The following is an 11,638-nucleotide window of genomic DNA, read 5'->3' as shown; positions in this document are numbered from 1 at the left end:
ATTAGAAGTAATCTGAGATAATTTAGAATATGCAGAGGGATGTGCATAGGTTACATGCAAATATTACACCATTTTACATAAGAATTCCTGAGCATTTCTGAGCAGGTTTTGGTATCTGTAGGGTTGTTGGGACCAATCCCCATGGGCCTGAGGGATGACCATACATCTGAAAACCCTTGTGTATCCATGTGCATCTGTGTACATCTGCACACCTATGTATACGTGTGCACTATGCACCTGTGTACTTGTGCACACCTGTATATACCTATGCATATCCGTGCATGTCTGCACACCTGCTTATACCCCTTTGGCAGGATCGGCCAGCTGGACAGTCCAAGACAAGCACTCGCCTCCTGACAGTGAAAGTGAAAAAAGTCAGTTGCTTAGTCGTGTCTGCCTGTGTGACCCCCTGGACTGTAGCCCACAAGGCTCCTCTGCCCGTGGGGTCTCCAGGCAGGAACAGAGCTCCTGCAGGCCAGGCGTCTGTGCGAATGGCCGTTTTATTTGGAAGCTGTGGGGAAGCCACAGACACAGCTCCCAGGACCAGCCCCTCGGTTTACTGTTACAGGGCTCGGACAGCAGGCCCTGGGGCAGCTGGGCCTGAAAATTCCAGCACGGCCATCCCATCAGCTCCCCCAGAGAGGCCTGTGTCCACCCCCAAATGTCCCCTCCTCTCCTCCCATGAGGAGGGCCACGCCATGGGTTTCCCCAGAGACGTGCTGGTGCAGATTGTACTGAGCAGGGACCAGGCACACGTGGCCTTCACCCCCGAATGTCCCCTCTCCTCCCACAAGGAGGACCACGCCGTGGGTTTCCCCAGGGACGTGCTGGTGCAGATCATACTGAGCAGGGACCAGCACACATGGCCGTCACCGGTCCGGGGCTGGCCCCACCCCTCCATGGAGCCTTGCCCATCTCGGAGCTGGCTGGGCAGGTGCATGTGGCCATCCCCTTTGCTTCCAAGGGTTTCTGCCTCCATGTCCGGCAAAGGTGGACCCGGGACCTTGGTGCCAAGCTCAACCAGAGGCAGTTCCGGCCAGGACTTGCGGGGGCTTGGATCTGGGCCCAGATGGGTCCTGGATGTGCTCCTGGGCAGAGCTGGGCTGGAGCTGAAATCGGTGATCCTCACCCTGGGGAAGGGACGCTAGTGCTGAGTGGGAGGTCCAGGTCCAGGGACCAGGTGCTGGGTTTATGGACCCCTCAACAAGTACATCTTGGGCTGGGGTCAGGCTCTGTGCCTGAGGGGTCACTTACTGTAGACGATCCCCACCCCCTGTGGCAGGACTGGCCACACACAGCAGCAGCAGGAGGAGACAAGGGCTAGAGCCCGGGGAGGTGGAGCTGAGGAGCCCAGGTCAGCCGTGGGGCGCCAAGCTTGGAAGCTTCTGCAGGATGGCTGCTGGGAGGAAAGGTGGTGAAGCCCCAGCGCCCCCTCGTGGCTTCTCTGTAGATGGCCCGGTGTTGGCAGGACAAGGGCTTCTGGGAAGCAGAGTAGCTGGGGCAGTTCAAACACCACCCCCCACCCCACCCCAAGGTACCCAGGAGGTCCTGGGGACGCACCTCCCTCGGCGGAAGTTTCCAGAGTTGGCCTCTTGTCAAAACAAGGCCAGAAGGAAGTCTGAGCACCAGGCAGTTTTAAACTTTTTAAAAAATACACTCTTTGGCTTCCTTTTATTTCTTGAGGATTACATGAAACATGAACCATACAGGCAAGTGTCCCAGCCAGGTCCCCTCCCTGGGGTGCCGGCAGAGGCTCTCTGCCAAGGCTGGGGGCATTCCACTCCTCCTGCCTGGCGCCTGGCTCCTCTCTGGCACTCTGTTCGCCAGTCCACCTGTCCATGGTGCCCGCAGAGGCCCTACTTGGAGGAGGAGGTCATGAAGCTGTTCTCGATGCAGAGGACGATGAAGGCGTTGTGGCACCCAGCGGCTTTCTGCTCCAGCAGCCGGCCCGCCAGCAGCGAGGAGGCCTGGCCCGTGGCCGCCCTGCTGTCTGTCCGCCATGTCTCGCAGTAGCTCTCGGTCAGCCGGCGCCCGCTGGGGTCTGAGCCGTGCCACACGCTCTTCTGGGGCCTGCAAGATGCAGCAGCTGCCAGTCTCACTGGGCCCGCCTCTCCCAGGCTGTAGCCACCCCAAGCAGAAGAGGGTCTCCCGCTGGTGGAGGTTTGGTGGGGTGTGGGGGCCGCTAGGGAGCAAAAACTCGGGTTGCCGGCACTCAGGCCCACCCAGTCCTGGGGCTTTACCTCCCAGATCACACCCTATGCTGCTGTTGCTTTGGGGGGCACTGCCTGGTGACCAGGGCCTGGCAACATGGATGGCTGGCCCTTTGGGGTGGGTGGACCTGGCATCGAGTGGTCATGCAAAGGCTGCCAGCCTCCTCACTAGGAACCAGGTGTAGCCCCTTGGCTGGTGGAGCCCACAGGGGCCAGGGCACAGCCCTGGGCAGTGCTCCCCAATGAAGGCTGGGACACAGGCTCATGTGACATCCCGAGCCCCCTAAGTGTCCGCGAACAGGAGTCCTCACACCTGCTGGCAGAGCGCGATGGGCGTGGGGCCAGCCTGAGGGCCACTTGGTGACTTCTGCAAGCATGTTGGACACATGTGTCCTCTGACCCAGAAATTCCACTTTGGGGAATCTACATAAGTAATTCGCTGTGATGTTTATGTGACAAACCGGGTCAGAGCCTGTGGTCTCCCAGACGCGCCTTCCCAGCAGGAGGCGGGGGGCACTTGCTGGGAAAGCAGGCCAGATGAAGGTGTTTCAGGTAATACCACAAACAGCCACCTTTACCGCTCCTCCTGTGATCTTGGATTTTGTGGGGTTTAAGCTGTGAGCATGTGTCAGGATTGAGTCAGCCTGCAGGCTCAGAGCCAGAGCATCCCCCTTTGCTCAGGACTCTTGGATACAGAGGACCCGAGCCGCTGGCCCACATGGAGACCTACCAGGCGGGATGCTGGAGGACATCTCTGCCGTCGAAGGAGAAGATGCGGGCGCTGGGCTTCAGCTGGCCCTCGGAGCCAGAGAACAAGGCCTCCCAGCTAGGAAACAGCACCTCGTCCTGCGGAGGAGAGGGGGTCAGCCCGTGTCTGGTCACCATCCGCCAGGGGCAAGGGTGGCTGGGTGGTCTCAGTGGTCTCCAAAACACTCTCACCCATCCAAGGGTAGGTTGGCCCCAGGCCTCCCGCCCCCCAGGAAGGCAGACACCCACCCCCAGCCCTGGACCCCGAGCTGGACCAAGTCCTCCGGTCCTGAGGGACGTGGGCACTCAGAGGATAAACCTCGGAGTATCTAGAAAGCACATTGTTTCCGTTCGGGGAAGGAGCCACGGAACACAGCCAGGTAAAGGGCACTCTGCGGGGGCGGAAGCCACAGCAGAGCATAACGGCCTGGGGGGACCGGGCTGCCTCCACCAACTGGTGAGGCACCAGCACCCCTGGCAGACGCGGGCAGGGGTCCCCAGAGGTGAGACCCGAGCCGGGCCGCGCACGCACCCTGAGGTTGACGACGGGCAGGGTGGCCCGGTCGGCGCGGCGCACGATACTGTACAGGTCCTGCAACCGCGAGGACAGGAACGCGCGGAAGGTGCCGGTCAGCCCCGCGGCGCGCGCCTGCTGGAAGCACTGGAAGTCGGCGCCGCGGATGCCGCGCAGGCCGCCCGACTGCGGGCTGTTGAGCGCCACCAGGTGCAGCTGCGGGGGAGCCTTGGGTCAGTGCGGCCGGCCAGGGTCGGCGGTGGGTCTCCGGGCGGCCCTGCCCCGCATCCTCCCTACCCCCCACCCCCCCCCCCCCGCCCTCTCCCCAGCACCCTACCCGCCCCGCCCCGCCGCCCTAGGCTCCGGAATCTCCAGCAGGCGGGGTGTCACTCACCACCGGCTGGAAGTCGTGGTGGGTGTGGGAGGGCGAGGCCGTGGGGGGCACCGGCCGGAGGTGTGCGTAGGCGCCGTGGTGCGGGGCGCCGGGGTAGGGCTGGGGGTGCGGCAGGCGCGGGGGACTGGCCAGGATGTCGTCCGCCCGCCAGGACCGCGCTGTCGGGTGTGGGACCTCCCGGCGGGGGTAGGGATTACCCTCATGCAGCTGCACCAGCGGGGGCTGCAAGACGGCCACCTCGTTGTCCTGCAGGGGGAGAGGCGGACAGCGCGTGGGGCTGGGCCTGCCGCACCCGCGTGGGCCCCGTGGTGAGGCCCGCGGGGTGGCGTGGGGGGGCATGAGGGAGCGGGTGTGGGTCTGCTGCCTGCCGGGGAGTTCCTGATGCCCAGCCCTACGCGCCCTTCATTTGCACCCAGCTGTGTTCTTGGGCCGCCAGGGCTAAACTGGAGGTGGTGAGCTGGGCATTGCACCCCAAACCTGGGGGCACCTAGCCTGTCTGTAGGGAGCCGGCCTGCTGATATCTCAGTCAGGTCAGCTGGCCCTCTGCCCAAGCCCCCAGTCCTCCCCCTCAGAATCCAGCTTCTCCCCTGGCCCAGGGAGGGACCACCCTGACCCCACAGCCTCCCTACCCTCCCACCACAGCAGTGGAGGCCCTTCAGAGTGGGACCTGGACCCTGGACCTCTTCCCGACTCTGCCCTTCCCACAGCACCCGAGCCTCTGACACCTGTCCACTGGTACCTGGTGGTAATCTCTAATGCAGTCGTACCGGTATAACCACCTCATGTGTCCACGTGAGACGTGTCTGTCTGTGTCACCATGTTATTGCCCATTGCCGACTACCCTGGTGCCTGTCTCCCTGACAGTGTCACCTGCGGCCGGGGGCCGTGCCTACTTAGGCGCAGCTGTCCCCTGGAACAGCGCCCAGCAACTGGGAGGGAGGGGCACAGCTAGGTGCTGAGTGGGAGAAGGGACTCCCAAGCCCCTGCAGCGGCAGACAGACCCACACAGAACCCCATGCCCACTAAGATGGAGCCCACTCCTGAACCGTTTGAGAAACCGTGACTTCTACTCAGAGGAGCCGCCGCCGGGTGACACAGCCCCTACCTAGGGAAACTGGACTATCTCCCCCTCTCCCTCCACTCACACCCCTGAAGGGTCTGTCCCTGTGGATGAGGGCAGAGAGACCAGAATCAAAGGAGCCTCTCTCCTGGAAGGGCAATGAGTGTGGTCTGAGCACCCAGCTCCGGCCCTCCAGCCCTGAGCTGGCTGTGGGAAGAAGGGGCAATCCTTACCGTCCCATGGGGGAGGGGCACGTGGGCCTCCAGCTGGAAGAAAACAGGGGTGGTCACCTCAGGACCTCTGACCCAGCCGGCACCACTCACCCAGGCCACCCCACCCCTGAGTGGAAGCCGGCGTGGCTGCATCCTGGTGACCCCCCACCTCTCCCCCACCCCATGCCCAGCACACAGTAAGGACATCTGTCAGTTTAAAAAGGAACAGCAACTTGTCTCTGAACCTAAAACTGCTACAAAACAGCTTCTAATAAAAGGTGGAGAGAGGTGAGCAAGGATGGGGGATCACTGGCCGTCACGCCCAGACCCCAGGGGACCCCACCTGGCTGGTCTGGTGCCCTCACCCAGGCCTCACCAGGCCTCACCACCGAGCTTCCACCTCCCATCATCCCAGAGCGAGGCGGGAAGCCGCCCCACCCCACCCCCACCGCCATGTGCAAGGAGATCGCGTCCAGGACTCACCAGAACCTTCCGGAACCCATTCCGGACCCGGACGTACAGCTCCTCCCTGTCGGCCACGTAGATGAGCCAGCCCTCCGGCACCTGCGTCACCTGGTCCACCAGCATCTGGTACGTGGCCCAGACCCTCACCTGCTGGAAGCCCAGCCCAGTGGATCCCTGCGGAGGGGCCTCAGGGCTCACAGAGGGGTGGGGCTGGGACGTCTGAAGACCTAGGTCGCCCCTCCTCCCCAGGATGGCCCCAGGAGCGCTGTGGGGAGATGTCAGCCCCCGAGGCCCTGGGCCACATGGCCTCTGCACAGCAGAGGGACCTTCTCAGTGGCTCCCATCCGCCCCTGCCCATCTCTGACCCCAGCCACACCTGGGCCCCCACTTCTGCTTTGGAAGCCATGTCTCGGGGCCCTCGGTGCTGGGGTCCCCTGACAGCCTCTAAAGGAAAGGGTAGCTGGGCAGTGAGGGTCCCATAGGTCAGGAGCAGGGCGGTGCTTACCCCTGAAGAAGTGCCCATGGATCCAGGGGGTCCTGGGGGCCCAGGTGGGCCTGGCGGGCCAGGAACACTGATGGCTACAAGAGAGAAGCCAGAGGTAGGAACACTGGCCCTGCCTGGAGGGAGCTGGAGCCCAGGGCCACTCCCTACCCTACTTACTCTGCCTGTAGGGGCCAGGAAAGGAAGGGGGTCCCGGGGGCCCTGGGGGTCCAGGGGGCCCAGGAGGCCCCTGGCGTCCCTCGTAGCCAATGCCAGGGGGTCCCTGAGGTCCCGGAGGGCCAGGCTGGCCGCGGATGCTCTCTCCCTTGGGGCCCTGGGGGAGAGAGAACACGGAGCCTTGTCACCTGTGTCCCCAGGCCGGGGACAAGCAAGCCTGAGGGGCTGGGCTGCATCTGCCGCTAGCCCATGGTTCCCGAACCGCTGTCCCCTCCCTGTCCCCATCCTGCACACTCTCTGCTGGGAGGGGACCCTGGGATGCAGGCGAGGGCAGCCCCACACAGAGGCACAACCCCAGGGCCCCCAGACACTTTCAGGACAGAGGGTCTCCCTGAGGGGATTCGGCGGAGGACAGCACCAGCAGGAGCGGAGGTGCCCCCAGGTCAGGGCCCGATTGGGAGGGTGGCTGCTGTGAGCCCACCAGGCCTGACTTGTGGGTGCCTCCCGCGTGGGTACCCCTGCTGGGGCAAAGGACCAAGGTGGGTAGTCAGGGCCCAGCCGGCAGAGGGGACCTCCCTCAGCTCCAGGCTCCTGTGTGTGGGCAGCTGTGGGCGACCTGGGGCCCCACTCACCGGAATCCCTGGGTAGCCGGGCGGGCCGGGGGGGCCAGGCACACCGGAGCCGAAGAATCCTCCGCCCCCGGGCTCACCCCTTTCTCCTTTCTGCCCAGCGGCCCCTCGGTCCCCCTTCTCTCCCTGTGGATGGAAATGCTTGTGGGTGACAGTCCGGCTCCTGGTGGCTGCCGCTGTGGGGAGGGGTGGGCACAGCAGCCCTAGGCCCAGGTAAGGCAGCCAGATGCTTTGCAGCCCAGGCCTGGCCAGCCTGCAGGACGGGACTCAGCCTCCCAACCTCCCACTGCATCCGCCAAGTTCCCGAAAAGTGGAGCCAGGGATGGCGGGTCCTGGGTGCCCTCTGGGGCCCCGTGGGGGGGCACTGTGAGGATGAGGGGTGGTACTCACCTTCATCTCAGCACCCAGCTGGAGGAGGTCAAATGGGAACTGCCCTATGGAGGGGTTTTGGGGAGAGCTTGGTGAGAGGCAGACTTCCTCCCATATCCCCCGGCCCCCAAATGTACCTACGTCTCCTCCTCTTTCTATAACTTCTGTATCTCCGTGCAGAGATCTCCTGCATGTTTTGTTACACTTATTCCCAATTACTTGATACTTTTTGGTGTTTTTGTTCAGTTTTACTGCTGACACACAGCACTGTGGATGCAACCAACTGATGTTTACTGTGAAATGACCACCACGGGATGTTCATTTAACAACTGAACACACACACACACACAAACACACACACAGGTAAAAGCGTGGTCGTGCACGCTGTGGCTGTACATGGTATGGTGTCTTCCACACTGACTCCTGGTCGCACCCTTGAGGGCAGACACGCCGCAGGGACTGGCCATGCATTGGGCGAGGGCCTGGGGGCCCCAGTGCCGGTTGGGGGGCTGCTGTCACGGCTGTGCAGCTCCTCCACCCGCGGGCTGACCCGGTTTCTCGTCTGCTGCCTCCCTCACTTACACGTCCCCCTCTCTGATGAGTGATTCTGTTTTTCCTTTCAGATTTGTTGCTTTTTGCTTTCTGTATCTTGAAGCTATGTTGTTAGGGGCACAGAAATTTGGAATTGCTGTGTTTTCCTGGTGGATTTACCCCTTGATTATAAACTTAAAAAAAAAAAATTTCAGGGAGTGTTTCCTGCCCTAAGATAACTTGTCTGACTTCTCACAAGTGCACACAGGCGTGCGCACACACCCACGGCTCCCTTCTCACCAGACCACAACCCGCTTCCCCCTCAGCTCTCACATCCTTGCATTTGGGGGTGTCTCTTGTAAGCAGCATAGTTTTGTTTTTGTCCCGTTGACGACGTTTGTCCTTAAACAGGAAAGGACCCACTCTCTGAACGTATGCGCCGGTGGATCTGGGTTGACTCCATCTTCACTCTGTGTTCCAAAGCTTCAACATAGCTTCTCTGCCCCACTGTTCCAGGCTCCTCTCCTCTCGTGCCGACTCTGGGTCGAGTGTTTCCTATGCTTCTCTACCTTTCCGCTCCACCATCAGAGGCATGTCCCTTCTGTCTTGGTTGGTCCTGAGGTGAGCCCACCGGGGGGCTCATGTCCTGGGCTAGCCTTGCTACCCACTTCCTCTTCCTATAGAAGGATGTCTTCACCGGATGCAGACTTCTAGTGAGAGTGTTAGTCCCTTAGTCACGTCCAACTCTTTGCAACCCCATGGACTGTAGCCCACCACACTCTTCTGTCCATGGAATTCTCCAGGCAAGAACACTGGAGTGGGTAGCCATTCCTTTCTCTGGGGATCTTCCCAACCCAGGGATTGAACCCGGGTCTCTGAATTCTAGGCGAGCCGCTAATTTCTTCCAATGTCTTGAAACCTTTGCACCCTCTGGCTCCTCCCGTCCTTGTGAGGGATCAGCTGTGGGTCGTGTGGACTCTGCACGAACACGACCTTGAACCTGTCTCTGGTTTGGAAGCTCAGCCATGACGCCTTCAAATGCTCTCCTGCACCCCGTCTGCCCCTTGCCTGACCCGCGTGTCCTCACCCACATGTCTGACCTCCCTCAGCTTGTCCAACTTCCCAGCACGTCGGCCGAGTTCCATGCTGACCCTTCCCCTCGTCATCTGGGTCCCAGCTGCTGAAGTCACACAGATCTTCACATCCAGAGGCTGTGGTTTTCAGCACGACAATTAAATCCCACTCTCATCCACGGCTCCACTCTGCGCTGGCGTCGCCTTCCCTCCGCATCCAGGCACCGTCATCACCGTTAAGTCCGAGCCTGGAAACTCCTGTCCACATTGTCCACTTCTTCCTCAAGAAACCCAGGCCCTGGACGAGCTCACCTTTCTCAAGAGTAAGGTTAGCTTCTGCTCGGACACCTTGAAGGGCAAACTTGAGCTTGCCCCTCCCCCAGAGTGCTGCCCTCGGTCACCCTTTGGCTGGCAGTGCCCAGGGGTCCAGCTGTCCTGGCTTTTGACCACCCTGCTCCCAGCACCTACTTGATCTGATTTTACCCACCTGAAGAAGCAGGGTTCAGCTGGGGATTCTTGCCATCTCAGGGGACATTGAGATGCTGGGGCTTCACCCCCTTGGAGGATGCCAGCCGACAAGGCTCCTGCAGTGCATTGGGGATGCTGGGTCTCCCCAGCGGACTCACATGGGGGCCCAGCCCCGCTCCTCAAAGACTGGGTGCGGGGACACCCTGCCTGGCCATCACCTCAGCCCTGAGATCCTTTCCCCCTAGCACTGCCCCAAGGCTATGCAGGAAACCAGGCGTCCAGTCAGAGCCCCTGAGCCCGGGAGGGACTGCCCCCCCTCCTCCAGGAGGCGGGCAGGCGACCACACATGCAGCCCCCCAGCTCAGAGCACTCTCACCTGGTGGTCCGGGGGGGCCCACATCTCCTTTGTCACCCTTGGGTCCAGAAGGCCCCTGGTGCCCTGGAGAGACAGACCCCAGTGCCTGTTACTGAACGTGTACAGAGGCTGCTAGGATGCCCTCCTGCCCACATACGGCCTGACCCTGGGGGGCGCCAAGTGCACTGCAGGCCCGGGCCAGGGAGGGGGCAGCGGATCAACCTGGGGACCCTCAGAGCAAGAGCTCGTGAGCAGCCAGTGCCTGGTGGTCACGGCCCAGGGGCCGCAGCCTCTGCTCCCAGAGGCCACATCGCTCCTACCGGGAGGGGCTGGCATGAGGAGCTGGAGCTGGACTGTGGACAGCCAGCGAGTGGCTGCTCGGCGTCCACTCCTGTCCACAGCTGGACCTCCTGGAAGGCTGTGCAGGGGGGACCCTGGAGCCCAATAAACGGGCTGTGGTCAGCTGGGGCTGGTGGTCCCAGATCATCCAGCTCCCCCGTGAGGGCCACCCCACGAGACCTGCTCTGAGTTGTGGCCGGAGGGGCTGACCTGCCCTCCCTGAGGCCCCAGGACCCCTCACCTGGCAATCCCGGGGGTCCAGGGCGGCCAGAGTCCACAAATGCCTGTGAAGTATGGGCCAAAGGTGGCCATTGAGGAAGGCGCCCTGGAAACTGAGGGCACCACCCACCCAAGGTCTCTGCCCAGATTCCCTGGAAGCCCCTGTGAGGTCACACAGGCCCCGTCCCCAACACCCCTCTCCCCAGGACAGAGAAGCAGGGAGGCGGGGAGAGGATAGAGGACTTGGGGTTGGAGCTCTGGTCGTGACATGACTGCCCCACATCACTGAGCCTTGTGAAATGGGGGTGTCCACCCCCCAGCACCACAGGCTCATGCTTGGGAGCCCAGATCCAGAGAGGACTCCCTTCCCCCACCTTCATCTCCCCCCAGGGGCAGGGGGCTTGTCTTCTAACTGACTGCCCACCAGGTGCAGCCTACAAGGTGGGTGGACCTGGGTCCCATTGCCCTGGCCCCTCCCAGAAGAACCCCCACCGCGGACGCAGAGGTCATGCTTGGCCTGCCCCTGCCTGGGGCTCGGACCCTCTCTAGGGCTCAGATCCTCCCTGGGGGTTAACTTCCCTGGGGTCAGGAAGGGGTAAGGAGGCCAGTGTAGAGAAGAGTGGGTCTCGGTGACTCACGTTGCTGTCATAGAGAGGAGTCCCGGGAGGGCCTGGGGGCCCCGGAGGCCCAGGTGGGCCAGCTGGACCCTGTGTGGGGGGAAGAGAAAGATCTGGTCAGTCACGCTCCCAGCCAGGCCACCGACACTGGAGAGGATGTGAGACATGCGCGGGAGCGTTTCTGAAAATCACAGCAAAGTCAGAAAACATCTAATCAAGAAAGCGCCCAGTTTGCTCTGTGGCCATGGCTGTCCCCTTCCCAGCCTCAGATGACAGTCCTCCTCAAACCGTCCCATGGGGGGCGTGCGGGCGGCCATCTGGGCTGGACACGACCTCAGACATAGCTCGGTGTTTACTGCCAGCTTGAAGGTCGGCCGTGTGTCTCCAAGGTCAGAGGGAGCCCACGAGGCCAGCACATGCGGGTTTCACTCGTGTTGCATGAACGTGACTCTCCGTTCATTCACCCACTCATGGAAAGAGGAGAGACAGTCCACTCGTGTAGCATCAGAAGTGCCTGTTCCAAAAGGGCTCATTTGACAAAGGACCAGCCTGAGTGATGAAGGTCCCGGGGCCCACGATCCTAGAACCTCATGTGTGCCCTCTCTCAGCACCTGGGTACCTTTGGCCCTGCCCTGTGGCTGAGGAGAGAGGGCTAAAGCAGAACAGAGCCACAAGCTCGGTCCATGAAGCAGCCAGTCCCACTGGACTCTGATCAGGGCAAGCGCACAGCGGCTGGAATGCTGCCTTGGGGACTCAGAACCGCAGGAAGGATTGGACA

At 62.0% G+C, this 11,638-nt stretch overlaps 1 protein-coding gene across 6 annotated transcripts in view; it reads right to left on the bottom strand.

Moving 5' to 3' along the window:
- Positions 1-1,633: 1,633 nt before the first annotated feature.
- Positions 1,634-11,638, bottom strand: part of COL18A1 (collagen type XVIII alpha 1 chain) — a 96,355-nt gene continuing 86,350 nt past the window's right edge. For 3 of the 6 annotated variants that reach the window (XM_055569839.1, XM_055569836.1, XM_055569838.1), the window contains 13 exons: positions 10,882-10,950; positions 10,266-10,308; positions 9,707-9,769; positions 7,280-7,323; positions 6,893-7,015; positions 6,264-6,417; positions 6,108-6,181; positions 5,621-5,749; positions 5,159-5,191; positions 3,866-4,111; positions 3,490-3,687; positions 2,941-3,056; positions 1,634-2,070 (listed from right to left, as the gene is read on the bottom strand). In XM_055569839.1, coding sequence (XP_055425814.1) covers positions 1,857-2,070; positions 2,941-3,056; positions 3,490-3,687; positions 3,866-4,111; positions 5,159-5,191; positions 5,621-5,749; positions 6,108-6,181; positions 6,264-6,417; positions 6,893-7,015; positions 7,280-7,323; positions 9,707-9,769; positions 10,266-10,308; positions 10,882-10,950 — 1,506 coding nt within the window. In that variant the 3' untranslated portion in view covers positions 1,634-1,856. Of the gene's footprint in view, positions 2,071-2,940; positions 3,057-3,489; positions 3,688-3,865; positions 4,112-5,158; positions 5,192-5,620; positions 5,777-6,107; positions 6,182-6,263; positions 6,418-6,892; positions 7,016-7,279; positions 7,324-9,706; positions 9,770-10,265; positions 10,309-10,881; positions 10,951-11,638 lie in introns of all 6 variants that reach the window. The other 3 variants (XM_055569834.1, XM_055569837.1, XM_055569835.1) reach the window with 2 other exon arrangements.

The sequence above is a fragment of the Bubalus kerabau genome, chromosome 2 (genome assembly GCF_029407905.1).
Source record: "Bubalus kerabau isolate K-KA32 ecotype Philippines breed swamp buffalo chromosome 2, PCC_UOA_SB_1v2, whole genome shotgun sequence".
Lineage (NCBI taxonomy): Eukaryota > Metazoa > Chordata > Mammalia > Artiodactyla > Bovidae > Bubalus > Bubalus kerabau.
This window is presented reverse-complemented; position numbering and strand designations above follow the sequence as displayed.